We start from the raw sequence: 27920 nt of genomic DNA, 5'->3' as shown, positions 1-27920 counted from the left end.
TATCCTGGTTCGAAATGAGTACCTTTTAACAATTTAAAATGCCGCTTCTTAATGAGAGGAAAAATTTGTTGAATATATATTGGTATTATGTTACACGTGTGTTTCAATGATAATCAACTCCTAATTAGTATTTATTTGAAATATCACACACATTATTTGAAAAATGTCGATAAAAATGGTCACGATAGAATATCATTTAGATAACAAGTTGACTCTGTTTTTCGAAAAGAAAAATTGAATATTTTCTATTTCACTATATGTTGAATGTGTAGGGGTGTAAGACCTTCGCTTGAATAATCCCTTTGAATAATGGAACTCTGTCAATTGTGAATGTTCTGAATCAACATCTCATCAGCGTCATTTCAACTCAGTTACAGCTGGTGCAGAATTAATATTACCATTTATGTTATTGACGTGTTTCACAAGGAGATTGATGATTTTTACATCAAATTGTCGAAATTTGACATTTTCATCCTATCTATTAAGTAACATTATTCTTAATTGAGGATCATTTATTATTATATGTAAAGCTTATCAGAAATTACCATTTTCGATTTTTCAATCCAATTCGAAGAGTAGGTTGATGTTTTTTGAGTGCTCGTTTTATTGAAAAAGGTGACTGTTTCATCTCGTCACAATTTTCATATTTTTCTAATTTCGATGATGAAACCGTTGTCAAATTCATGTCCGTCCGTAAAAACGATAAGTCTCAAAAAGAATGGGGCCACATAGGGGTTTCGTAAGTATGGCCGTCCGAAATTTTGTAATTTCAAAATTACGAATTCGATCAAGATAAAATTTAGCATTACTATAATACAATACAATATGCCTCAACTCGAAAAATCCCCAAATTGAGTTTTAATTGATCTTTTATATAATAGTCATTCTGACCATTAGGTCAGATTTTAGTGCTTCATTCAGGTTTATATTTTGAAAATGAGGAACTTTCAAGTAATTAAGAATGACTCATAATTATAGGTAATAGAATAATTCCAAAGACATTTTATGAGCCGAAACTAAAATTTTAATCATAACGCGACAGACTGAGCAAACTTGGCAGTAGAAGATTCTATTTTTAAATAATTTTTTTCATGGAAGAGCTAGGTGCTAATTCAATGAAATATTTCATGCGAGGTGTTCTCATGATTTCTAATTTCGAGCTCTCGTCACCAAACATATCGCTCTATCATTTCATCACAATTACTGTATTTTTTGAATTTGGAGCTGGGAATGGTTTCAAGCAATGAGGCTCTACTCACTATTGATGAATTTGTTATAGAATTCAATTCGATTTTTTACGTGCTCATACCTACGTATAAAATAACCAATTCAAATTTCGTGCGAAAATTTGTATTATTCATATAGCTTCATCAGGATCAATGAAAATTCAAAAAAAATTTAGAAGAGTTGAGATTTCACATGTACATTATATAAAAAATAACAATTTCAAGCCTCTTGAACAGTTTCTTGGAAGGAAAGCATCCTTGGAGATCACATACATACCCATATACATGCAATTGGAGCATGAATGAACGAGAGCTCAGAAGCTCCTGACCTGACTTCACTTCAGTGCTTCAATATTTTTTTCTTTAGATCGCAAACAAAAATTTCAGGTGAGCTCAATAAAATTCCTACGATTCTTACTAAAAGTTTATTAACGGAAATAATGAAGCAAAATTACGAGTTTCGGAAACAACAACATATTTCGATACACCTCTTGAAATTTCAACAGCTTCAATGGTCATAAAATGTTTACGTCTTATTGTTTCGTGATTTTGAGTATCAAAAAGGAAGTTATCGTAAGTAATTGCACAAGTGTATCAAAATTACCGATAATTTTGCATGACAGCGTGTTGTCATAAAAACTGCATGAGTTCATTTTCATTTTTGGAGAAAGAGCTCTCCTCCTTCGGTGTCGGGCTCTTTCTCCAAAAATGAAAATGACCGAATGCCGTTTTTCAAAGAAAGCACGCTGAAATGCGAAATTTTCCGGTCATTTTGATGCACGAGTGTAATTCGGGGGAATATTTCCCGAATAAACTGTTTATTTGTTTCTCATTTGTAAACGTCAGTTTCCAAAAACACAATATTAATCAAGAAAGTTTATTTTATCAAGTCACTAACTTGTAAAACTGACAGTTAACTTGCAAAATTTTTACAAGTTAGTAGTATTATTTACATTAGAAAATTTTATTTTATCGTCATATATGTTGCACTTTCCATGTCGGTATGTCAAAAAAAATCTTAGGCTTTCTGTTCCAGGAGGCCGAAGATTTACATATTTTCTGTATAACATGCAAGGCTTGAAGCTGCAGCCATCATCGGTTATGGTGAATCTTCTTGTTGTTAAATTTTTTGTTTGCCGCAATGTCACAATAACGTATTTTCCTATATCTTCTACATCATTCATGTTTAAGGAGAGAATTCCGTCACATCGACAACATCCAAAAATCCCAAATATTGTTACAATTTTCGCCAGCAACCACTGGTCATCAGGAGCAAGTAAAAGAAATTGTTCAGCCTCTTCTTTACTTAATACCTTGGCCTTTTGTGGCGTATAACTATCATTTTTTCGTTTCAGAAACGCTATTACCTTTTGAAATCTGCAAATGACAGCTAAACGTCATATTTTTCAATAAATTTTTTGAGGAAAACAAACCTGCGAACAGGGGCATTTTCTTTCATTTCCAAGCAGCTTTTCAGCATAGACCATTTTGCCCATAAAGTATTAGGGCTGAATCTAGCTGATAGTTGATTCAAGTAGACCAACAAAACATCTTCAGTTACCCCAATCACATTATTTTTGTTTTGCCACTTTTTGAAGTCGTCGTATTCTCGCTCGTACCTTGAAGCTGATTTTGCAGGTAATAAACTTGAAGCTACACTACTGGCTGCCTCAATAATTTCTTTTGGTACATTCATTCTCGCTTTCGCCAAAACAAATGTAAAGAAAAATAAACAGACATGTTCATGGCAACGCTTCCATAGCTTACATAGACATGTTTATGATAGCTTACGACATTTGAGACAAATTATTGAGATTTTTTTGGAATTTATCTAATCTTTTTACAAATGAGAAACAAATAAAATATAAAACAATACACGCAAGGTAACGGGTTTTACTGGCTCAAGGAGGTAACTGACTCGCCTGCGGCTCGTCAATTATATCCTCCATTCGCCAGTAAAAACCCTCTTACCTTGCTAGTAATGTTATATACTATATCGCTGTAATTTTCGATAATTGTTCTCCATATACATAAAATTTTTGACAGGAGGAAAATATTCACCAAAAAAATATTGCTGTATATCGGAAAAACGTGGAAACTCACGTGCAATCCCGCATTTTCCACGGAAAACTGGTCGGTGTCCAGAAAAGCGCTCTCAACCCGCACTTAAAACTTTCCGAAACATTCGAACAGGTGGTTGACGGTCGCCAATTTTCCCGCTTTTCCTCGTTCGGGGGGGACAGTGAGCGTTCAACTGCCGGATTTCCCGCTGAAGTTGAAGTCTCGAAGAGCATCGCGCCGCAACTGCGCCTGTCCATTGGTCCTTCACTTCGGATTAATGAAGATTCAAAAAGCCGTATTAATAAAACTGAGAAGGCAATCTCCAAATTCAAACGAAAAATTCCGCGGATTTCTTGAAATTAATCTTTTCAATGGGAGTTTGCAGTTTGAAGGGGATTTTCATCATCTCTTTGGGGAGTATTCCGGTTGAGTGCTTTGGATCTTGATCGGTTTCCGGACTTTAAGATGGGATTTTTTCAGATTGAACGAGTTTCTTTTTGTAGCCTTTTGTTATAATTAATAATTATTTGGTTTTTCTTCTGGAGACTTTTTTTCTAGTTTGAATGGTACCGAAAATAACGGGTGTTTTTTTCGAGGTATATAACTTTAAGTTGGCATTACTGTTCAAGATGGCAACCGATTTAACAGCTGTCAAGTGATTCATTTTCAGTTTGGTTTGGCAATTCATCATGAATAGACTCACGCCTGAACAACGCTTGCAAATAGTGCAATTTTATTTCGAAAATAATGGTTCTGTGCGGAATACCTATCGCGCACTACGTCCATTAGCGATGAAGCGCACTTCTGGTTGAATGGCTAAGTCAACAAACAAAACTGTCGCATTTGGAGTGAAGCTTATCCTCAAGTGTATGTCGAAACACCGTTACATCCAGAAAAACTGACTGTTTGGTGAGCTTTATGGGCTGGTGGAATCATTGGTCCGTACTTCTTCAAAAACGATGATGGCCAGAACGTTACAGTCAATGGTGATCGGTATAGAGCCATGATTACTAACTTTTTCATTCCTAAATTGATCAACCATGATGTCCAGGAGCTGTGGTTTCAACAAGACGGCGCAACATGTCACACAGCTCGTGCCACAATCGATTTATTGAAAGACACGTTTGGTGACCGCCTAATTTCACGTTTTGGACCTGTGAATTGGCCTCCAAGATCTTGTGATTTAACTCCGCTAGACTACTTTCTGTGGGGCTATGTAAAGTCATTGGTCTATGCGGATAAGCCACAAACCCTTGACCATTTGGAAGACAACATTCACCGTGTTATTGCCGATATACGGCCACAAATGTTGGAAAAAGTCATCGAAAATTGGACGTCCAGATTGGACTACATCCTAGCCAGTCGTGGCGGTCATATGCCAGAAATCATATTTAAAATGTAATGCCACAAGATTATCTTGCGGATAAATAAAAGTCATGTCATCGTTGTGTTATTGCAATTTAAAGTTCTATAGCTCTAACAAAAACACCCTTTATAAGGTATGCGATATTATCATAACAAGTTATCAAAATTGAATCAAAAGTTCCTACATGTCATTTTTCAAATGGCCACCGAGATCTTGGGTTTTAACATATTTAGATTTTTTCTATGGGGTCACATGAAAGATAGGGACTATGCCAATGCTCTGCAATCGATTCAAGACCTTAAAGTTAGAATTCGTGAAGTAATTGAGGACCTACAGCCGCAATACAATAAACAATATATCTCTCAAATGGTAGGTCACAAACCCCTCAAAAGAAACATGTTTTTTAGGCTAAGAGTTGATAATATATTCGATATGCCAGCATCACGAATATTTGAATTTTTTCAGTTATCATGCTATAACTTCCAAAATTATTGACTGATCTCGCTACTGATATCGTTTTTGTAGTCTGCTCTATAGAACTAATGAAAAAGTGGAATCAAACTTTCATAATGAAGCTTTTGATGTATAAGAAGTCAGATTCAGGTGAACGAACTCATTCAACGAGAAAATTTCCTTGTGTATCGACTCAAATAAGTGAATGTATAAAAACGAGATTGTCAAAGTTCAGCACTCAGTATCTGAAGCATAAAATCAGCAAATCAAGCATAATGTCAATCTCATGGTGTTGTCACCCCTTTATTTGATAGTTGAAGGAACTAATTTACGTGTCGAGACAACCTCAAGGTATGCCAAAGTTTAGAAGGGTCTGCTTCTATAGAAATGAGAAAGCGGAAAGGGGTGGATTTAGAAAATTGTTTCCGGTTTAGAGGTACTGTCAATATGACGGATGAGAACTGTGCTGAATTGCAGAATTATTGAGAACTTTACTTAACCGAAGTTTAGATAGAACGAAGCCGAATATAATTTAGATAATTTGCTTATGCGAAAACTTCGGGACGACATACGGTATGTCACATTGGAAATTAATTATATTTCGAGAAGAACATATATTCCTAGGGTTTCACAATTTTGAACCCACTATAGAGAACTTCACTTAGTTGAAAAGCACCGAGATAATGGCTGTTTAAGTATGCGCCCAGGAGTGTCTCAAAATGAACCTCAAGGGGGCGCATATCTACATCACCACGGACAGACAAACCACGCTGAGATCCCTGGAATCGTGTTGTCAGGGGTCTTTGCTGACTTGGGAGTGCCGTAACACCATAAAGCAACTGGCCAGAGAAAATGAGGTGACTCTACTATGGGTTCCAGGGCACTGTGGGGTTGAAGGAAATGAAAGAGCTGATGAGCTTGCAAAAAGTGCATCACCTGCTGGACCTGAGCCTTTCTGTGGGATAGGAAAAGACCAATATAAAGCTGCGGTCCAGCTATGGGAGTTGAACAGTAGGACAATCTACTGGACTAACACTCCTAAACTTGTTCAGGCAAAGAAATTCGTGAAGATTTCACCTACCTACGCCAAAAAGCTCCTGAAGCTGTCGCGAGCCGAGCTTCGGGTGATGGTGGGACTGCTGACGGGGTACTGTCGGTACAAACATCATTTGTACGTCAGCAGACGAGATTTGCTGAGGCTCTGTGGATCGGAAGCAGAAACAGCCGAACACTTGATATGGAAGTGTCCGGAGCTGGCTGGCCTAAGAACCATTCACATGGGTAAGCCGGTCCTGGATACCAGAGAGGTAACGGCCAAGGCCCCTAAGGAGGTTGTCAATTTTATTAATGTCGTTGACAACCTCCCTGGGTTTCTATGAATGAGTAGGGTAGTGAACAAACGATCTGCATGGTCGCAGTTCCCGGAAGGCTTACCGAACCAAAACGACTCCAGTTCAAATAATAATAATAATAATAATAATAATAGTTGGAAAGCACCCAATCAATCGTATTGCAAAAACCAAAACAACTACTAAAAACAATTTATTTCTTCAGTATACTGATGCAATCATCAGGAAAGTTTGAAGGTTTTACTGGGAGTCACAGCCTTCAATTTTTGACTACCATGACGCGCCAAAAAGTCCATATCTCTTTTATAGGAACAGCAACAGGCTGAGGGCAGCTGGAAGGTATCAGGAGTTGGTGCACCAAGGTCACTCACTGACAACAGTCGTCTGTAGATGTATTTTTGCTTACAGCTAGTTATGTAGCCCAAGGGCAGCTCGCTTATGATGTCACATGGGGCGTTTCTCCTATAAACCAAGAATTTCATTAATGAAATGTCCAGTTGAAGGTGCAAAGGTATTAAATCACAAGAGCGAGTAGGCCATTTTTATATAAGGATTGTAGGTATGTGAAACCTTCAACGAAACTATTGCAGTAGTTTAGGGTAAAATTTATACTTCAACACCATTGACATAACCATCTCGAAATCCAGATTTATCACTAATGGATTTTTATTTCTCAATTCTTTGATCTATACCTTGTATTCGAGATTCATTACCTCCTGCAGGTCTCCACTCGTACCCCTTGGATGTATCCATCTTCTCCCTGGTTTATGATGTACTTCCACTTGTTGTTCTTGTTCTTACCGATCTTCGGAAACACCGTTCTCTCCACCGCTGGACAAAGATAATTCACGGATTCTTCCAAACCACCATGCCTGTTGACTATAAAGGGAGCCTCCTCATCTTTACCGAAGAACTCTCTGAGACTCTCCTTCTGAGCAAGGATCTGTCTGAGGTGATGTTTTGGGTAGGTTTCAAAGTTTTCGCAGAAAGTATCGCCGTTTGAACATTTGGGTATGCCGTTTATCCTTGGGAGAGGGTCAAAAATCACATCATACTCATCTGGGAATACCACCTCTTTTTCTGTGTGGTTTCTGGCTGCTGAAAAAGGCATAATTCAGGTTTTAGGTTAGGTATCTACACTGCGCAAATGAATTAACGCACATTATGGAAATCTCAAATTTATTCTACAACTGAAGGTGTTCTCAATGATAATTATTTTTATCAGAATTATGCATGCATATGTTACCACTTTCAACGTTTTTCTTCAATACAGATGTTTTTTCCCAGCAGGAATAAAAAAAGATGAGATTATCAGATTTTGAATGTATTGGCGCCATTCTGAAATCAGTTGTTCTCGATCAATTCTAGTGATCAATAGTTTTTCTTTCGTTAGATTTTCTACACTCGATCGCTATGCAACGCGAAACACGCAATTTGACCCAAGAGGAATGTGCCCAAGACGTAGTTTTGCGAGAAGAAGGGTGGACATACAGAAAACTTGCAGAAAGGTTATGAGTTTCCCATATCCATTGGGAATATCCTCTCTCGCAAAATCCAAACGCACCGTTCGATGGGCTGGGGTAAGAGCTGGGCCTCTTGCCGCAACACGAGGCCTTAAATCATATTCTCTGAGGCGATTTCTTATTGTCTGAGTGTTAATTTGCACCCTATGAGTTTGCTCAAGCTGATTTTGAAGGAGGCGAGCGGTTGCAAACCGTTGTCTCAACGAAGAAACTATAAAGTAATGTTCTTGAATGGCAGTTGTTACCCGTGGTCTACCCTGTCCTGGTCTTCGGACATTCATACCTGTCTCCCTGAATCGCTGCAACATTCTGGACACACTTGTATAGGAAACTCCAAACCTTTCTGCAATTCTTGTGTATGTCCACCCTTCTTCTCGCAAAACTACCGCTTGGGCACATTCCTCTTGGGTGAAATTGCGTGTTTCGCGTTGCATAGCGATCGAGTGTAGAAAATCAAACGAAAGAAAAACTATTGATCACTAGAATTGATCGAGAACAACTGATTTCAGAATGGAGGCAATACATTCAAAATCTGATAATCTCATCTTTTTTTATTCCTGCACCGCAAAAAAAGAAGGTTTTTCTTTATGTGAACAAATGCAGAAATCTTTTTCGAGTAAAACTATTAAATTAATTATTTTTTTTCAATTCCTTGATTTTCAGAAAAACATCACAAAAGGTCCCTTTTCAATACGCAAATTGCTGTTCCTTTCATTCAAATCAAATATATAGATTTGAAGAGATTCATATCAATTTCTTGCAGATACAGCGCCGCTATTCCAGGAACTCAAATCTACGAGTCCGACCCGAATTGAATGCCTGAGACCTAATATTCCTCAAGGAATTTTCCAGAAGTTAATTTTCCTGTGTGCTTGGAATCTGAAACTGCTTTTCGTGGAAATTGATTGGAAGAGGAGGAAATGGCATATTTTTGATATCGAATATTAACGTCTTTTGTAGGTGGAAAATTGGTAATTAGTTATTCTGGTCCTTCGACAGAGGATGCCTTGGGCAGGGTCCTCGAGTAATTTAGTTCTTGTACTTTTGTTTGCGTTTTAAGGAAGGGAAAGGTTTCTTTTTCAACATTCATATTTCGATCTCACCTTTGCTGAGGTTCGATGTCAGGGAAATTATTCTCAGTTTCCCTACTCTTTCTGTGTATGAGATGTTGATTGGTGTGGTCTCTACCTATAAACAGAACAATAACATTATATAGGGTGTTTTTTTTGAGGTATTGTATAACTTTAAGTTGGCATTACTGTTCAAGTTGGCGACCGATTTAACAGCTGTCAAGTGATTTATTCTCAGTTTGGTTTGACTATTCATCAAGAATAGATTCACGCCTGAACAACGCTTGCAAATAGTGTAATTTTATTTCGAAAATAATGGTTCTGTGCGGAATACGTATCGCGAGCAACGTCCATTTTATTTTGTTTAGCGATGAAGCGCACTTCTGGTTGAATGACTACGTCAACAAACAAAACTGCCGCATTTGGAGTGAAGCTAATCCTCAAGTGTATGTCGAAACACCGTTACATCCAGAAAAACTGACTGTTTGGTGAGCTTTATGGCTCGTGGAATCATTCTACTTCTTCAAAAACGATGATGGCCAGAACGTTACAGTCAATGTTGATCGATATACAGCCATGATTACTAACTTTTTCATTCCTGAATTGAACAACCATGATGTCCAGGAGCTGTGGTTCCAACAAGACAAGCTCGTGCCACAATCGATTTATTGAAAGACACGTTTGGTGACCGCCTAATTTCACGTTTTGGACCTGTGACTTGGCCTCCAAGATCTTGTGATTTAACACCGCTAGACTACTTTCTGTGGAGCTATGTAAAGTCATTGGTCTATACGGATAAGCCACAAACCCTTGACCATTTGGAAGACAACATTCGCCGTGTTATTGCCGATATACGGCCACAAATGTTGGAAAAAGTCATCGAAAATTGGACGTCCATATTGGACTACATCCGAGCCATCCGTGGCGGTCATATGCCAGAAATCATATTTAAAATGTAATGCCACACGATTATCTTTCGGATAAATTAAATTCATGTCAATCGAATAATCCATCGTTGTTTTATTGCAATTTAAAGTTCTAAAGCTCTAAAAAAAACACCCTTTACATGTACCGATGATATGATTCTCTTGAATTTTGGCATGAACTATTGGGGAATTAGTTAACACATTCAAACTAATTTTTAAGCTTGTCAGATCTGTTTGGGTATTTTTTTTCTATTTTTTGCTATAGTTTTCTAACGGAGTAATAAATACGAAATTTTGTACGAAGCTTCAAATTAAACCTACATTCCGATCCAATTCTTAGTTATGAAATTATAAGGAAAACAAAATGTTGATCGGTCATATTTACGAATTCCCTATTCGGGTTCTGTCAATTAAACAAATTAAACACTACATTCGAGATCCAAACCTAGATTATTCTGTTATATAGAGTTAACGTGTTTACAACCGCCACCACTGAATATACAAACTGTCATCGTAATTAAATGATTATGAAATCTGTTCGAGGAACGACTGTTCAAAAATAGATTATTTTACCTGAAACTCCGATCAAGTTCTGTCCTCAAATAATGGATCGACATCTCCATATTCTCGATGAATTAATAGCACGTCGTTTTTATATGTAGCATTGAAATTAATAAACGTGGAAATTCATAATAGATTAATAGAAGCCTATTCAAATCAGACCACAGTGAAAAATCTCATATAAATAACCTCGTTTCATAGAAACTGTATAATTAAGAAGAATATAATCGTATTCTGTATTTAAATTTTTCGAAGTGAACCTGTGCCTCAAAGTGTCTGTCTCGATATCAATGCTTTTCCCTTTTTTTCCCACTACCTAATCTTGTCGATTTCCTTACTTTTCTAATCTTCTTTGGTTTCAATTAGCTGAAGAGGTGTGGAACAAAATATTTCTAATTCACATTAGGTCGTTTTATCGTCAATTTTTGTTGGACTGTTATCGAAAGAAACCAGACGAACAATGCTTCTAGATAAAAAGGCAGTTTTAGTCGTATTTTAAGCTATTGTAATTGTAAACAACGATAAAATCCAGAGTGTGAATGTTTTAGGTTTCTGAATAACTTGAACACAACGAATGAGGAACTGAACATATGATGCAGTTCCAATTTGTTCACAATATGAGTTAGAAAATAAGGATTCGATCATTTTGCATCAGTTTTGAGAAAAAAAATAAATGCATTTTGAAGAATTTGCAACGTCAGTTTGTTATTTGCAGTTAGACGAGTTCTGTGATACTCGTATTTTTCTACTATTCCTATCAGAATATTAATATGAAAATTATAAATTTTATTGAAAAAAAAATATGATGGAAAAGTTTTTCGACAATATTTACTTGTTGGTCCCTAATTGGTCCATTTCTCAATGATGGAAATAATCTTACGTTATATAAAAAGACCTAAATCGAACAAAGTATCGAAATATTCTGGATATGTTTCATCGATTGTGCATGAAATTATTTTCTGGAAAAGTAATGAAAAAAAACTATAATTTTATAGTTTTATCAATGTAATTTCATAAGTTGACTGATATGAGGCTAGATTGTTTACTGATCAGCTCGAATTAATGATTAAATCTGTAGTTTTTTCATAAATGAAAAAAATTTGATCATTTCTAGCGTTAAATTCATACAAGAGTTACTTTTGAAGAGTTTGACGCTTCGTTAGTTTATGCTTGTATCTTGTTTTCCTTGGTTGCGCATCCCAGCACTCAACGAAAAGCTGTTTGATTGCATGTTCTGATAATTCTATGGTATTTTCATCTCTCTGTCAAAATAATTTCGATCGAAATTGGAGTTTTCAATGGTGAATAACAATTCGGATTCGAACAGACAAGAAATTTATATTTCTCATAAATTCTGGTGAGGATTATGATAGTAACTGATAAGCGATAATGAATGGAAACCACAACAAATAGAAAAACAGCGATGAAAAAGTTCTTATGCAACACTCACTAAGTCGAACAGTTCATTCGGAAAATGATTGTGATTGGTTGATTGATTGATAATTAATGAATAAATGAGCCAATCTAAAAAGTATCGAGAGAAAACTACAGCACAAATAAGGTACCTCACAAGTCTGCAAAAAGTAGGATCTCATTCATACTCAAAAAGCTTCAACTTCAGATCCCAACAACAGATTGATTTATTACATTCGAACGATCAAGAAATAAATATTTTTTATAATTTTTTGACAAGATTTATGAGGATAACTGATGAACGACAGAAAGAAAAACAAATTTAATCGAGATTGAAAACTTATTCAAATAGAATTCATTCAAAAAATGGTGTACTCTGATTGGTTCATTTCACAACGTAGAAATTTATCTAATAACCGTTAAATTCTGAGGTGATTTTCATTACGATATTAAGTTAGGTATTTGGCTTACGTACTATGTCCCAATTCTTCCAAATGCACTCGACAAACGAATGGCAAAGTAGAAGAAAATTCGCGCCAGTCAACCTCAAGTTTCGTTATCGGAAAACCCCCGGAAAACTCACCGCAAAAACGAGCCAAGCGAAGACACAGATCGTCAACATTTTTCGTCAATTTCACCTTTTACCGGAGCACATTTCTCGCGTTGAACAGAAGACGGGGTAACACTGAAAACTTGGCCATTTATAAACGTCCACACCAACTTGACTGTCGCCCGCTGTTCTTTCTTACGGCCAGCTGGAGTAATCTCGGGTCGATCTGCTGGCAAACTGAGAGCACTATTTCCTACCGGTTATGGGAGGCTGACATTGAACTCTTTCGCGGTAAATATACAAATTTACTTTTCACTTTTGCCACCACGCTAATGGCAGATGCTCAAGACTTTCATTTCCTGCAAGGACTCGACAACTGTCCGATGTTTCGGCAATCAGCGATTTGTGAGTGGGACGGTTTTTGATGCCAATAGTGAAAATTACGTTTAAGGAACATATTTTAAAATGTTTTCGAAATAATGAGGAAAATTACTTCGCGGTAAGATCTACAGGGTGTTTCACCATCGACTCTATTACGCTTAAACGCTAACATTCATCATCAGGTTCCATTAAAAATACATTTTCAAATCGTTTGGAAATACACAGGGTGTATCAAAAAAGTGGAAATGAACAAACATATGTTTTTTTTAAGGAACATCCGGTTTTTATTGAATTTCCAGATCGCATGAAATAAATAAACCCAAGTGTTTTCCAAGTTTCATATGTTTCAAACTTATCTACTTTTTTTCCTTTGGAAAACGTAATGACTCCGAAATTGATGAATTTATTTGATTGATATTCTCGAAGTGAATACTAGAATATCGGAGGTAAGTACTGACTAGATGATAATCATGGAGAACTCTACTGGGTGTTCAATTTATTCAAACGTCAATATCGGGCTTTTTCCAAATTGCACACTACTTTATTTTGTATATTAGGTAGCAAATTTTATTTTCTTATTATTATTATTATCATGCAATCACAATATTGTGATTTAAGACACAAAACCGAATAAATCATAAAGATATATTAAATTGTGAAGGAAAAAAGACTCGATGTTGTAAATATTTCGAATATATGAAAAAAAATTTTTCTTTCACTGAAGAATTTGCCCTTATTGCTCTATTTCCTCCGTGGATGGTCTGTAGTTCTTAGAACAGGCATCTTGGCTTTGTGAAGCATTCTCTCTATTCGTCGATTCCATAATTTCTCCCCGCTTAGTTAACATAAACGGACTTATGTGGTTTTATGGAATTGTCTTCAAGATCGATGTGGATGATCTTCCTGGGGTGACACAATTCTGGCTCTGTTTCTTAGTAACAGAAAAATACCAATGATAATGCAACCGAGCAGAATTCAACTTGTAGGGAAATTTTTCATTTGTGTCCTTGGATGGAGGTATGAAGGCTGGTCCAATTGATTCGGCAAAATCCGGAGCAACTGCTTCACCAAAATCCGAAGCAATTGCTTAAGCAAAATCCGAAGCAATAGCTTAAGCAAATACCGTAGCAATTGCTTAAGCAAAATCCAAAGCAATTGCTTAAGCAAATACCGTAGCATTTGCTTTAGCAAAATCCAAAGCAATTGCTTAAGCAAATACCGTAGCAATTGCTTAAGCAAAATCCAAAGCAATAGCTTAAGCAAAATCCAAAGCAATAGCTTAAGCAAATACCGTAGCAATTGCTTAAGCAAAATACAAAGCAATTGCTTAAGCAAATACCGTAGCAATTGCTTTAGCAAAATCCAAAGCAATTGCTTAAGCAAATACCGTAGCAATTGCGTAAGCAAAATCCAAAGCAATGGCTTAAGCAAATACCGTAGCAATTGCGTAAGCAAAATCCAAAGCAATAGCTTAAGCAAATACCGTAGCAATTGCTTAAGCAAAATCCAAAGCAATAGCTCAAGCAAATACCGTAGCAATTGCTTAAGCGAAATCCAAAGCAATTGCTTAAGCAAATACCTTAGCAATTGCGTAAGCAAAATACAAAGCAATAGCTTAAGCAAATACCGTAGCAATTGCGTAAGCAAAATCCAAAGCAATAGCTTAAGCAAATACCGTAGCAATTGCTTAAGCAAAATCCGAAACAATAGCTTAAGCAAATACCGTAGCAATTGCTTAAGCGAAATCCAAAGCAATTGCGTAAGCAAAATACAAAGCAATAGCTTAAGCAAATACCGTAGCAATTGCTTAAGCAAAATCCAAAGCATTTGCTTAAGCAAATACAGTAGCAATTGCTTAAGCAAAATCCAAAGCAATTGCTTAAGCAAAATCCAAAGCAATTGCTAAAGCAAAATCCAAAGCAATTGCTTAAGCAAATACCGTAGCCATTGCTTCAGCAAATTCTGAAGCAATTTATCTCAATCTCTCTCAATCCTTGATGAAATGCTTCAGCATTCTCTGGATTAAATGCTTCAGCAAATTCCAAAGAGAACACTTTAGCGAATTCCAAAGAAAATGCTCCAGCAAAAGTTAGAGCAAATTTTTCAGAAAAAATCAAAGCGAATGCACCAGCAAAGGTTAAAGCAAATGTTTCAAAAAATGCTTTGTAGGAAACGGGTTTTCCTCCACTTTTGCCAGTCGCCAACGATTGCGATTGCGTATTTGCGGCAGCTATAGTAGCGGCGACCCGTTTTCTTAGCATTTCGTTGGGACTCATATCTTAAAGGTGACAAAAATTAAAATTCGCAAAAGTTAAGGTATGAGACACATATCAGAGAACTCTTTGCTTTGAGGGGCAAAATTTCGAAAAATAGTTGAAAATTATAAAAGTTGCCATAAATAACGGTTTTCTAACGAATATAATGGCAAATTCAAACCAAATGGTAATGCCATTGATTGCTCTGAAATGTCAACTGGTTTCTGGGATTTCCTTCTTCTTACCTTATTCTTACTCAAACTCCATACTTCTTCGCTGAATAAATACATGCTTGCATGTATATTGGCCAACAAGAGTTAATTAACACTGGCGCGTCGACTAAGAAATAAAAAAAAACTTGGGGAAGTCTTCCAAGAAACGTTGCGTTCGGAAAATCCATATTGAAAAAGAAGTATTACGTTTCGACACTGATGTCTTATAATGGACCAGTTCCCTCTGGCCATCCTCTACTTTCAACATCACGAAAACGAGTTGCCATTATGCATATCATTGACGTCTCTTGAATGACTTTTATAACATTTTGAGGTATGGGTCGATCAGAAATTACTATGTATGAATTATTCTTTACTACTGGTATATCGTATACATACATATAATTGAAAAAATCAGGGAAAGCGTGTAATGTGAAAGAAAAATACTCGAACATATTTTTGTAGGTTTTATTTATGAATGTACCGGGTTTTTCACTATAATTTGACCCCCCCTTTAACTTTGTTAATGAAAGAGGTACAAAAGTTTCACGAACTCGACTAGTGTTTTTTAAAATGATTTCACAAAACGAAATATATATAGAGTGGGCAACATATCGATAGCAACTTCATTGTTTCAAAGGGAACATCCTGTATATTTTTCTATATTTGATTAGCTCTTTTTCCCTGATTTTTGAATATATAACATATGATTGGCCTATCTCTCTTATTCTGAGTACCACAGAGTTTCAAATTTTAACAACCACCTGGCAAGCTAAGTAATCAGTTTTCAAGTGGAAGGCTGCGATAACTCAAAATACCCTTTTTTGAGTTATCTCGTTGGAAACGATATGACATACGTTTTTCACTTAAAATTGGAATTGGATCATTTGGATGCAACTCCATATATTCTCTCCTTGTAGCTTTCTCATTTTTATTGTTCTCCACATAAAGCGGAAATATTTCAAATTTTTCCGCTTCTGTGTAGTGCATATTCGATGAATAGTTTTATTCAATGACAAACGTAAGTTATATACCGTTGCCAAAGAGATAACTCAAAAAAGGGCATTCTGAATTATCGCAGCCTTCCAATTGAAAACAGATTACTTAGGTGGTTCTTAAAATTTGAAACTCTGTGGTATTCAGAATAAGAAAAATAGGTCAATCATATGTTATATATTCGAAATCAAGGGAAAAAGAGCTAGTCAAATATAGAAAAAGATACAGGGTGTTCCATTTGAAAAAATGAAGATGCTATCAATATGTTGCCCACTCTGAATATATTTCGTTTTGTGAAATCATTTCAAAAAAAACTAGTCGATTTCGTGAAACTTTTGTAGGAAAGATTTTTTTGTACCTCTTCTAATAACAAAGTTAAAGGGGGGGTCAAATTATGGTGAAAAACCCGGTACACATATCCTACAACAAAAGTTTATTGTTTCATTTGAATCATATATCAGCTTGTGTATGATATTTCAGTTAACTAATATCCTAGGAATTTCTACAAAATGGGGATGAAATATTCAGGAGTACAGCTATGCCAAAATGTATCAAAATGAAATCAGATAATTGTTATTGGTATCAATTTTATTGCACATTATCATCAGACGAATGAACAAATATTTCAAACGGAACAATTCATTTAAAATTAAAACCACGAACGTAATCCATAAATCCGAGCAGAGTATTGAAATATAATGATATTCAAATCTGAAGCTCCATTATCCACGGATAATATTGAATCGAACAATTTAAAACAAATAAATAATTTTCGGTATCAATTTGTACGGAATCCCTGCTCATACAGGATTATCAAGTGTAACGCCAATTTTTGCTGCAATTCTATTAAAAAGCTCATCCACCAGAATGAAGACTTATTATAAAGTTTTGCCTAGTTTTGCCAAAATCATTTTTGTTCACTTGTGTTTCTTCCTGATCGATTATCATTGAATTTTCATATGATATACAGGGTGTAACATGAGTGGTTGGCCATAGCCTTGTGGTGAATGCAGGTCATACAGGCCCTTCAGAAAAGTAGCTGGTTGTGTATCCTGAAATTGATAGTTTCGGAGATACAGGGTGATTCATGGAAATTGGCCTGAATTTCTGATACCGATAACTTGGAAAATTAGCAGTCCGATTTGGTTCAAATTTGGTGAGTTTTCTCACTTCATACCACCCATTGAAACGTTTCATGTAATTTTAATATTTACAGGGCAGTACCTACTTAGATTATTTTTTTTCAGACTCCGAAATGTATAATTTTTGAACGTTTTAGAAAAATGCCGTTATTGCCATAGAAACATACATGATTCAGTCTAATGAATTCAATTTTCTTTTTAAACGGCTCTCTTTTTTCAAAGAAAGAATTCAAAATACTGATCTGTTTTTATTTCTTGCGTGATAATATTTTATGGTATCAATAAACAAAATAAATTACAAATTCTGAAGTTTTGAATTTTTTTTAATTTATTATATAAATATTCGCAAATTATTCACATATCTACATATCCTAAAATACAATGTCAATCAAATTGAAAAAATTTGTTCCTCATGTTTTGACATCAGGAAAAATGGGAAAATTGTTTTCGTATTTCTCATATTTATGGTTTTTCTTCATATATTTCAGCTTCGATTAGGCCTTCATTCATCAAACACTATTTTCTTTCTATTCCTTCTTCTCTATACAGGAAGATATGCTTTCAGATAACAAATGCAAGCGACAGGAAATTCAAAAATATCGGATTCCAATATTCCATCATGTGATATCGACAGTAATCGGCGATAGGAATATTTTTGACCACAGACCGGGAACATGTATCTGTGAGAAGATCTCAAGTAGCTACACTGACGTCCCATACTGAAAAATTAATAAATATTAGGAAAAATATCAACATAAAACATTTGTAAATTTAACACAATTAAGTCTTCCGTGGTGCTGATATATCACAGTTTCTTCAAATAGTGTGTTATAGTATATCCAAAGTCACTTGAACTAGTCTATAAAAACACTTGGCCAGAGATAATTGCAAAACAGTCATAAACCATAGGCGCACCCTTGAGTTGAAAATAGTATTTTTGCGTATGAATGGGACTCAGATGTCGATTCTTTCATAAAATTTGTGACGTGAGTAGCTTTCGCTGTTTCATCAAAAATGATACGATGTCATTCTACGGTGTTATAATTTGATTATTCTTTATTCTCGACCTGTAATATACTATCAAGGAACGTTATCAAAGATGATGAACTGATCGTTGCATAGAATTATAAGAGCACGATGTTTGAGATGAATTCGGAAATGTTCTGTCTGAAGATAAGACAAACTAGGGTAGAATAGGCGCATGACCTTGAGATCTTCGAGTTACATCAAGTCACTCAAAAAGTTTTTTGGAAAAAACCTATATCTTTTTTTCATTCTGTCAATTTTACTTAGGTATAAAGAGAGAGGGGTCTCAAGCAAATCCTATATTTAAAGAGTTATCGAGGAAAAACTTGAACTGAGGAAAACTGCAATTTCTCATTGAATAGAGTAGTCTATGACTTCCAGAAAACATAATAAGAAACTAAAAAGTCGAAATTTCATTAATTGTAATAAATTATTCGTTAGAATGGTTGAAAATCCATAAACCAATAAAATTTTCAATTTCGAATAATTAATGACATTTCATGAAATGTCAAATTTGTTATCCAAATTTCGATTTTAATTTCTATGTTTTCCGGAAGTCATAGACTACTCCACTCAGTTAGAAATTGTAGTATTTCCTCAGTTCAAATTTTTCCTCGATAACTCTTGAATTTTTCGTATTCAGAATCAGAATAAATATTCAAAGATATATGTAACCTATTATTAAAACTGTCCTGACTGATGGCAGGAAATGGTGAAATATTTCTATTTTCTATAAAATACTTGATTGATTTTTCGATCTGGCTACGTAGCTGCTAATTTGACGTACTAAGAGCCTCAACATCATATGCCTATTCTACTTGATTTCTCAAACCAGTAATAACATTGCTTAGATCAGAAAATGTAATGAAAATTTTGTTGGTTAATATCATTTTAATTAATTCTTCCTTCAGTGGAATGAAGATATTTAGGATGCGAAATCATTTTCTTCAGAACCCGTCATATATCAATTCTGACTTTGAAAGTAAATGGAGAAATAGATTTGATTGCGAAATTTTCTACTTTTTTTACATGACCTATAGAATTGTGCCGAACATCATAGTCTAAAACATTAAAAGCATCAGTCACACAACGAACTGAAACTACGTAAAATGCATTTCAATAATACCCGTATGGACCACACTGGTCTATGCGAATTATTAGAAAGTAATTAAGAAGTGATAGATGCAGCCAATGAGTGTAACCAAAAACGCTCTCAAAGTGGAAAGGGGAATACGAGGGGAAATATTCAGCCAATAAGATCAATCTAATCGGGACATTCTTGTTTCCAAGACGATTTGCTAAATACCGGGGTTTATTTGAGAGTATTGATAGCAATATTTTCATAAATTCTAAAGGAATTTCTGAAAACTTCGACAACCCTTGTATAATTGAAATATTCAGGCTTCCTCCAAGTGACTTTGGATATACTATACTAAAACCGGCTATAAGTGAATTTTAGAAGTCAGTACAATGTTATGATCATAAAAAAACTGTCCCTTATCTTTCTCAATCGAATAAAAAGCAGGACATGCAAAGAAAAAAGAAGAACACTCACCCGCTGCACCATTCAACGGCTATACCCTGGACTCTCTCCACACCTTGGTTAACAACGTATTTCCATTGTTGGTACTTGTTCTTCGCAATCCTAGGAAAAATGACTTTCGTCTTAGACTCACAGATTGGACGAATGACACTGTGAGGGTCGGTTCCCCCCACATCAACCCTGTCCATCGAGTGGTCCATTTTGGTGGCCAGTTCGATTTCGTCCACGCCAAACATGAATTTGTACTCAGCCTCACCAGCTTGAGCAAGCTGGTGGTCGACCTCGGTATAGGGGTAGTTCTCAGCCTCTTCGCAGAAGGTGTCTCCAGGGCACTTGCTTAGGTCCACCTCGGGGATGAATTTGTTTTTCTTCTGCAAGTCATCACGAGGTTTGTCCACCTCTTGGTTGAGATGCATGTGCCGCCCATTGGAGTCGAAGGTAAAGAAAATACCATTGTCTGTTGGGATTTAATTTTATAGCATTAATATTTTTTGGTTTGGTTTACTTAAAAATCTATTTTCAGGTTTGCTTTTAAGTTTATTTCTGATCATTAATTGTGTTTATGTCATTAGCTCTTTTAGTTTTTGAGAAAATCTGAAACTGATTTTCTCATTCGATTTTATTAATTCCAAAACTGTGAAAATGTAATTTTCCTCGAACGTTTCAACAGAGGTATTATTGGAATAATGAACCGAATTTATTACTTACATACTCACAAATTTTATAGATACTTCTCTGCCTCATTTGAATTATGCCATATCGAAAAGACGATGTGAATTTTCAAAATTCAGAAGAAAAATTTCGGTTGAATTTCATGCTCGACTCAAACGTCAAAAAAAGGCATTGAGGTATGCGTATAAAGCACTTGTAAAATACTACGCTCGGCCTTTTTCACTCGTGCCTTTGATATAGGCATGAAATTGAAACGCAAATGAACTTTTCTGTCTAATGAAATGAAATATCAAAATTCAAGTTGCCCAACGCTACTTTTACCTGTTCTACGTATCCTACCTCAAATAATTAAGGACAGTTTTCATAACAGTTATCAGAAAATGTTTTTACAATAGCACTTAATGTTATGTCGCTTCATTGCATCATTTTATTAATGAAAATTTCAAAATTTTCGATAGGCAGAAAAAAAACACATATTTACAGTGAAAATTTCAGAGGTATTTGAATTTACTTTGATAAAATTTAAAAACCCGCAAAGTTGGCGACTATCGTCAATAGGAAGCCTTTTCACGCAATGTTTGGATGAACAATACCTACATATTTTGTGTTTCATATGTAAATTCCTAGTAATATGTACTTATTTATAATATAATAAATGTTATAAACTATTTCTACTCCAAATATTAACCACAATATTTACTGATATAAAATTACTAATTATTAACAAAAATTGTATAATCTACAGAATAAATACCGTAAAAAAGACGTACATTTTCGAATTGCAGACAAGTCATAGTCAACACTCCCAACAATCTGAAAAAAAAGCCTTCAATAAGATTTTTGTCAATTTATTTATATATATATATAATCGGTTTTAGAACGTCCGTTATACTGGGATTAAATGATTTCGAATATTCATTTTCTCTTAGACTACTCCCCTCAAAGTAGTTTTGGATGAAGTGAAGAAACTTCAGAATTTTTACCCGAGAAATTAAAATGATTTGATTTTATCAGATATAAAAACCGTTTCCAGATTACGCAAAGGAAAAATATCATACACAATTCTTACCAATTAAAAAAAATACAGAATATAAAAGGTATAAATTTCTTGATTTTTTTTCGGAATCACTTTGAGAATATGAATTAATTCACGTTTATTGTTTGAAATAAAATCATACGAAGCAGGCACATTAAAACTTCATTGGAAGTTCCAATACTTCGTTGTTCAAAATAAGTTAATGTTTAAAAATATTATTGGAGTAGTCCAATAATATGTTGCATTTTATTCTATTTTGGTGGAAAGTAGGTAAATACTCAACACAAATCAAGAATTCAGTTCTAGAAATCAAAAGTAACAGTTATGAAATCAAATTTAACAGCAATGATCAACTAGATATATTATGAGAAAACACCCTAATCAGTCTGTATAATTTCATGCTCAATCGATTGATTCACATTTGGGAATATACGAAATTCAAATACACACTATCCAGAACCGTTCATATATGAATTGAATGTTTCAATACAAACATTGTCAGAATGAAATACATTTGCAATGCAAATATTTATCCGATTTATGTGTTATTATAAATGACCTCTGAAAGATTTTTGTCAAATATCTAACATTGCACTGATTAAACTGAAGCACTAAAATCCGAATTCACTTACAGTTATTGTTATTGATGAAATCCAAATAACAGCGAGGCCTGGATAAATCATTTTGAATTATTTTCACTGAAGAACAAATAAAACACGCGCACAGCACCGGCTAGTATGTCCTCAAACTAAATTCTAACTATACTGGCTGTTCCTCCTGGGGTACAGTTGTACCTGACAAGTGACAACTACCTTCGAGTTGAAGACAACTAGGGTACTTAACCTTTTATGATAACACCTCGCTAGACAACAATAGTTAATAGGCACTTTAACTTTATGATTTACGATATTGAAGTTTTGACTTTTAGGATAAATGTCAGACCTTTCTTATCATTGATGGGCCAAATACAATTTTAAAGTGTCTCTTATTCTATTCGTGGAACAGAGGTTTTCTCGAAAATGTCAAATGTCAAGAACTTGATCCAATCACCTTGAATACCCCTCCTATGGATTTTTCAGGCCAAGTATCACGAGATTGAATGAAAAATGTATTTCTCAAGGGTCTCCTTAAAGGGGTTTAAATTCTGCAAAAACTGGGCATCACATAAATAATATTGAAATTGAGAACATATTATATGGACACGATAAGTCAACTACTTTAAGTAGTTGACTTATCATTGAAAAAATACTACTTGACTTGAACTTGAGGTGTTTTCAAGTCAAGGTCCAGCTACAGGAGTTTGAGCTTAAGTGAAGTAGCTTGAATATCAAGCCAAGCCGTGATTCCCTAATATTGTTTTTCACGTGTTGAGATATTTTGCGTAAACCAAATAATAAGCTATACCTAGTGAAACTTTTGGAGTGATTTTGATTGGGAATGTTAGAATGAGCCCCATTTCTTCAAGTTTTAATTTATTATTAACATGATGTAGAAATAATTTATTATTATTAGTATTTTAACAACATATTTCAGTGGATAAATTAGTATATTATTCAATAATTTTCCTTTCCTAATAATTTTTTTGACGTGAAATAATTTAATAAAAGACGAGAGTAATTGTATCGGAATTGATGAGGATGAAATGATGGAAATCATTTATATTGCGTAGTTACCTAGTTCCTGGAAGAATAAAATAGGAAATAGTTGCAACTTCCTCTGCCATAACCGCATGCGACAATTTGATTTCATCATCAGCAGATATTTTAGAGCTTTTTCAACATTTCCTTTTCAATCTCGAGCTTTTGGCGGAATTTCATACCAATCCACCAGTTTTTATAGCTCATGTTGGGCAATTTTCGGTGAAAAAAACCCGTTGAAATTGATAAATTATTATCAATACGAAACATCAGAATTCGAAAATGATGAAAGATTTTCATGTACTTATATTTTTAACTTTAACGTTATCGAAAATGGAGGCTAATTAAATTTAGTAAGGAAGTTGAAAAATGTTGGCTTTACACAACTAATAATCATATTATTTCAAAAATAAACCAAAATTTTCATTAATAGCAATGAGCATAAGATAAAATTCACAAATTGCAAGACATTCTTATCGAGATAATTTTTCAAACATGAATCAGATCAATTTTGTGTGAAATTTGCAATTTGTTTACCATCATTAAACGGTGAAATGAATTCATTAGACCTTATTAATGATGCGGTTCGCCACTAATTGCAAGAGTAACATCTGAAATCGATCAATTAGCAATAACTAGCCATTGGTAAAAATTAAGTACTTGACACCTACAGGGCGTTCGTTGATAACTGGAAGTACCTGAGTCATATTCATTATTAGAAACCCGCATGACGAAGGGTTCCAAAATATTTGTCGGTACCCCTAGACAGTGTCGGCTCGTGTTCAACTGGTACTAATAGCGAAAATAAAAGCAACAAAATATTGGTATATTTGAATATTGGTATATTTGCTGCAATATTTTTCATTCAAAAATATTATGAATACGAAGTTCAGAAAGCGTTCAAGAGCTTCTGACTTCAGACAGTGCTCGAGAGCATGATCAATTATTTTCAAGGGCTAAAAATTGGATAATAGAATTGAAAAACATCAGAAACTTAACGAAATACACTCATGAAGGTATACAATTTCGTCACAACCTTCTATTTTTTGAGAATTTTATTATTAGCATTTGAGCGCTCCCTAATTCATGAATGAATTGTGCCCTTGGATACCACACAAGTGTATATAGGAATAAATGTGGTCTCCAAGCGTGCAATTGGCGTATGAATGAAGAAGCACTCAAAAGCTCCTGACTTCTCGTCAATGCTTCTATAATTTCAGAAGGATTAAACATTTTCAAACCCAATAGCATTATATTTATTCCGAGATTTTTCAGCACGAGTTGAGATTTTATGAGAGGAGGAAATGAGCATGTACCATTTTCTACGTCATTCCTTATTTTCTTTCCAAGGATATTCCCTACAAAACTATATTTTATTATAGCTACGTTAATTGAACAAAAAACATAAATTGTTATTCTCTCTAAGCACGTCTCCTAACCATCATATATTACCTCTAGTCCTAGTCTTACTATTTATCAGCGCATAGCGCATCTTGATTCAAACTCAAACCTCGCTAGGAAGTAATTACAAAATTTGCAGTTTGCAGATTCATCTTATGCAACATCATATTAGCAGCTATCAATGTTTGGGTCAGTATCTATCTTCTGAATGATAACATTTTCATTATAATTAATTCCAACTACGTCGTGCAATTCAATGGTAACATCTTCACAACAATTGAAGACCGTTAACACGATTTTCGTTTGGCATTATGCTAATTTTTTATCCCACCTTTTCCTTGAGGGGATCCCCTCTCAAATGATATACGAGGAAAATTATTTTTTTAAGACGGTGACTATTGGTTTGTGTGAAAGCGATACCGTTCTCACTTCTTCCTGGTTTTAGTCGAGGATAGCAAGATAGGTGTACAAAAATACGATCTGTTAATTTCTAACGGTCGAGCGGACAGTGTACCAACATGACGAGAGTTTCGCTGTCAACTTTTGCAATTGTGAGTGATATAATTGTTGCACTTTGCCTTTTTTGTTATTTTGACGCCAATTTCTGGCCTTTAGTTTCAGCAATTTTTCAAAATACTGTTTTTGACGGTAGGACTAAATTCAGAGTGGCAAACCTTGATAAATTTTGCATTTTTCTAAATTAATTTTTTGAGGTTATATATTTGTGAAGATTTATATCGCATTTTCTGAATAATAAAAAATCAAGCATTCAATTGATACCAATCCGAACGGAACTGATTCTGAAAAACCGCTTGAATTGCTTCAAATAGCGATGGTTTTTCATTTTCTCTAATCCTAATATTTTCACAAAATACGAAAAATTATTTGATAAATATCTTTGAAAAATGCGAGGAATGCCGTAAAAAACCTTGTATTATTCAAATAATTATCATTGTTACGTTATCGATAAATGATTTTTTTCAAATTTCAATTTTAAGTTAAATAAGATACCTCAAAAATTTTCTATAATAGTAATGAAAGGTAAATAGACCATTTTTTCCTTTGATTTTTAGATTTTACATATTCCAAGATGGAAATTGTTAAAATTACAGAGAGGAAAATTGCTGAATTTGAAAATAGGCGCGAGGTCATGCGCATTATGTTTCAATTCTAAGCTTTATGTAGTAATGTTCATAACTTTCTCTTGAGTAACTCCAAAGTGCTTCACTTTCATGTTCCACATTATAAAGAAATTAAATTATGACCTTATTAAAAAAAATGGAATTTAATATTCCACCTAAGATTGCCATATTTTATCAACTGTCAAAATTATTCATTAACGCGCTGCAGTTGAATCTCATGACATTTTTCTTGAGTTTTCCGGTGGTTTATTGTTTCGTTCAATTTGATATGATTTAGCAAATTTATAAATTCAAATGTTTAGAAAATTCTTCAAGTCATTGTTAATAAAAAATCTTTCCAAACAGATTTGCATGCTTCACACAGTAATTAAGAGTCCTGCTCAAGCATATTCAGCCCGTGCTGTTGATTCTGGTTCAGAGGGTGAGTAAACATCAGTCAGAAAAAAGATCTGTCTTTAATTAAATCACGTCTAACCTAATATAATTTTCGAAGCATGGAAAAGAATACCGGAAGCAACAGATGACGGTGATCCCAAATTTGGACAGATTTTCTTAACGAAAAACTCCATGACATTTGGACAGATTGTTGAGGAGTATCCTGAAGCTACCATAAAGGAGTTGTTGTCAGAAGCTTCACCACTGATCCGCCAATACCTCAAGAGGGCCAAAGTTCCAGGATTCGGCAACAGACATAACTCTTTTGACAATTCTGAACACGAGGGGATGTGCAGATCCATACAGTCAGTACAACATCCTGAAAAACTCCAAAATACGAAAGGAGAATGGAAGACCGTAGTAAATGTAGATAAAAATTATCAACCTGTTTATACAGAGATCTGCAAGTGAGTTTTTTAGTTAATAGTTGTTGCGCAAAACCCAACAAACCGTATCTGCCAATCATTTTATTACCCCGATATGACACCAGTAGATCTCTTTAAATTTCAAGATGAATGAAACTCTTGACTCTTAAAACGATTCAGAGTTTTATAGTTGCAAATAATAAATGAAATCATCTTTTTCAGGAAGCAAGTTACCTGCAGTCTCAAAGAATATTTTCCTCTCGAATACGAGTCAGAATGTAAGCAGAAGTATTCAGTGAAACGTTTACTGGTTGCAGTTGACAAAGATTTAGTCTGGGATAATTTTGATATACCTTGTGGATGCATTTGTGCGATAAAAAGACCAACACCTGTGTGAACACTTTATGTTATGTAAATAAAATATTAGTAATAAGAGACATATTTATTTCATTAGAATAAATGAGAATTATACCAAATGATGATAATTGCGAAAAGTGTGGCAGAACAAAATCAAACAGAACCAAACTACTTGGGACATAAACCCACTACGCTCCTCTATGGATGGGATTATTCATTTATTTTAAAGGAACTATTTTTGAAGTAATCATAAGTACTTCAACTCATAATATGTCATTTTTCGATTTTGATGTTAACTTTTGTCTTCGTTATCAACCATAAACATTACAGTTAGTTGGAAGAACCTCTCGAAGGTACAGGGTTTCACAATAAGTACCATTGCTGATATTGTTTACCATCATAAATGACATACTTTCATCTTTGCAATGAGATACACATCTATTGATTTATCTTAAAATATACTCCTTGTTTTGAATCAAAATGACATCTCTTATTGAAAAATCCTTTACGTATTCAACTGAGAATATGGCCATGACCATGACAATAACCATTGTCACTGTACTCAGGTAATGATCACGCAATTTCTACTACAATTATTTATAAAACACCTTTTTATGATACTATTTTCGGAGTACTTACTGCTACTCAGAATATAGCACAGCCATGACCATGACAATAACCATCATCATCGTTATCGATAATGGTACTGGAATTATAAAGAAAAAATTCATAAAGTTGAAGGTACTCTTCCCGCAGTACTTCAACTCGGTACTTGGCGCAGCAAAGACAATAACCACGGCCTTCAAGTGGCCACTCTCACTT

At 34.7% G+C, this 27920-nt stretch overlaps 4 protein-coding genes across 8 annotated transcripts in view; 1 reads left to right on the top strand and 3 right to left on the bottom strand.

The window, feature by feature from the left end:
• The window catches only part of LOC123676614 (RYamide receptor), a 47244-nt gene extending 43477 nt beyond the window's left edge, over positions 1-3767 (bottom strand). For both annotated transcript variants that reach the window (XM_045612687.1, XM_045612688.1), the window contains exon 1: positions 3330-3767. The gene's annotated coding sequence lies outside the window, so the exon portion shown is untranslated. The remainder of the gene's footprint in view (positions 1-3329) is intronic.
• A 2868-nt stretch (positions 3768-6635) lies between these two features.
• LOC123676613 (protein spaetzle-like) lies at positions 6636-12839 on the bottom strand. Of its 2 annotated transcripts, none has more exons than XM_045612686.1 (4): positions 12532-12839; positions 9082-9166; positions 7169-7550; positions 6636-6917 (listed from the first exon to the last, which is right to left on the bottom strand). In XM_045612686.1, exons 1-4 carry the CDS (start codon positions 12568-12570, stop codon positions 6677-6679), a joined length of 747 nt encoding a protein of 248 aa, XP_045468642.1. In that variant the 5' UTR covers positions 12571-12839; the 3' UTR covers positions 6636-6676. The 2 variants fall into 2 exon arrangements, with proteins under 2 accessions (XP_045468642.1, XP_045468641.1); XM_045612685.1 differs by having other exon boundaries at positions 7169-7553; positions 12532-12830.
• Positions 12840-17808: 4969 nt separating this feature from the next.
• Positions 17809-27920, bottom strand: LOC123676610 (protein spaetzle-like). Of its 2 annotated transcripts, none has more exons than XM_045612681.1 (4): positions 27738-27920; positions 21496-21538; positions 20066-20510; positions 17809-18203 (listed from the first exon to the last, which is right to left on the bottom strand). In XM_045612681.1, exons 3-4 carry the CDS (start codon positions 20467-20469, stop codon positions 18026-18028), a joined length of 582 nt encoding a protein of 193 aa, XP_045468637.1. In that variant the 5' UTR covers positions 20470-20510; positions 21496-21538; positions 27738-27920; the 3' UTR covers positions 17809-18025. The 2 variants fall into 2 exon arrangements, with proteins under 2 accessions (XP_045468637.1, XP_045468636.1); XM_045612680.1 differs by lacking the exon at positions 27738-27920 and adding an exon at positions 22394-22708.
• LOC123676612 lies at positions 25033-27178 on the top strand. Of its 2 annotated transcripts, XM_045612684.1 has the most exons (5): positions 25033-25350; positions 26287-26362; positions 26435-26477; positions 26514-26783; positions 26964-27178. In XM_045612684.1, the coding sequence occupies exons 1-5, from the start codon at positions 25318-25320 to the stop codon at positions 27136-27138; spliced, it is 597 nt and encodes a 198-aa protein (XP_045468640.1). In that variant the 5' UTR covers positions 25033-25317; the 3' UTR covers positions 27139-27178. The 2 variants fall into 2 exon arrangements, with proteins under 2 accessions (XP_045468640.1, XP_045468639.1); XM_045612683.1 differs by having other exon boundaries at positions 25039-25350; positions 26435-26783.

The sequence above is a fragment of the Harmonia axyridis genome, chromosome 3 (assembly GCF_914767665.1).
Source record: "Harmonia axyridis chromosome 3, icHarAxyr1.1, whole genome shotgun sequence".
NCBI lineage: Eukaryota > Metazoa > Arthropoda > Insecta > Coleoptera > Coccinellidae > Harmonia > Harmonia axyridis.
The sequence above is the reverse complement of the archived record's forward strand: the minus strand, read 5'-3'. Positions and strand labels throughout refer to the sequence as shown.

Bases quoted from the DNA above. Each gene is read 5' to 3' on its own strand.
- LOC123676613 (XM_045612685.1), bottom strand. From the start codon at position 12,570: ATGTTGACGATCTGTGTCTTCGCTTGGCTCGTTTTTGCG. The intron at 9,167-12,531 runs GTGAGTTTTCCG...TTCTGTTTATAG, and splicing joins TCGCTTGGCTCGTTTTTGCG to GTAGAGACCACACCAATCAA. The intron at 7,554-9,081 runs GTGAGATCGAAA...TGCCTTTTTCAG, and splicing joins GACATCGAACCTCAGCAAAG to CAGCCAGAAACCACACAGAA.
- LOC123676610 (XM_045612680.1), bottom strand. From the start codon at position 22,444: ATGATTTATCCAGGCCTCGCTGTTATTTGGATTTCATCAATAACAATA. The intron at 20,511-21,495 runs GTACGTCTTTTT...AAATCCCAACAG, and splicing joins CTTGTCTGCAATTCGAAAAT to ACAATGGTATTTTCTTTACC. The intron at 18,204-20,065 runs GTGAGTGTTCTT...TTAATTTTTCAG, and splicing joins GCCGTTGAATGGTGCAGCGG to TATGGGACGTCAGTGTAGCT.
- LOC123676612 (XM_045612683.1), top strand. From the start codon at position 25,318: ATGACGAGAGTTTCGCTGTCAACTTTTGCAATT. The intron at 26,363-26,434 runs GTGAGTAAACAT...TAATTTTCGAAG, and splicing joins TGTTGATTCTGGTTCAGAGG to CATGGAAAAGAATACCGGAA. The intron at 26,784-26,963 runs GTGAGTTTTTTA...CATCTTTTTCAG, and splicing joins GTTTATACAGAGATCTGCAA to GAAGCAAGTTACCTGCAGTC.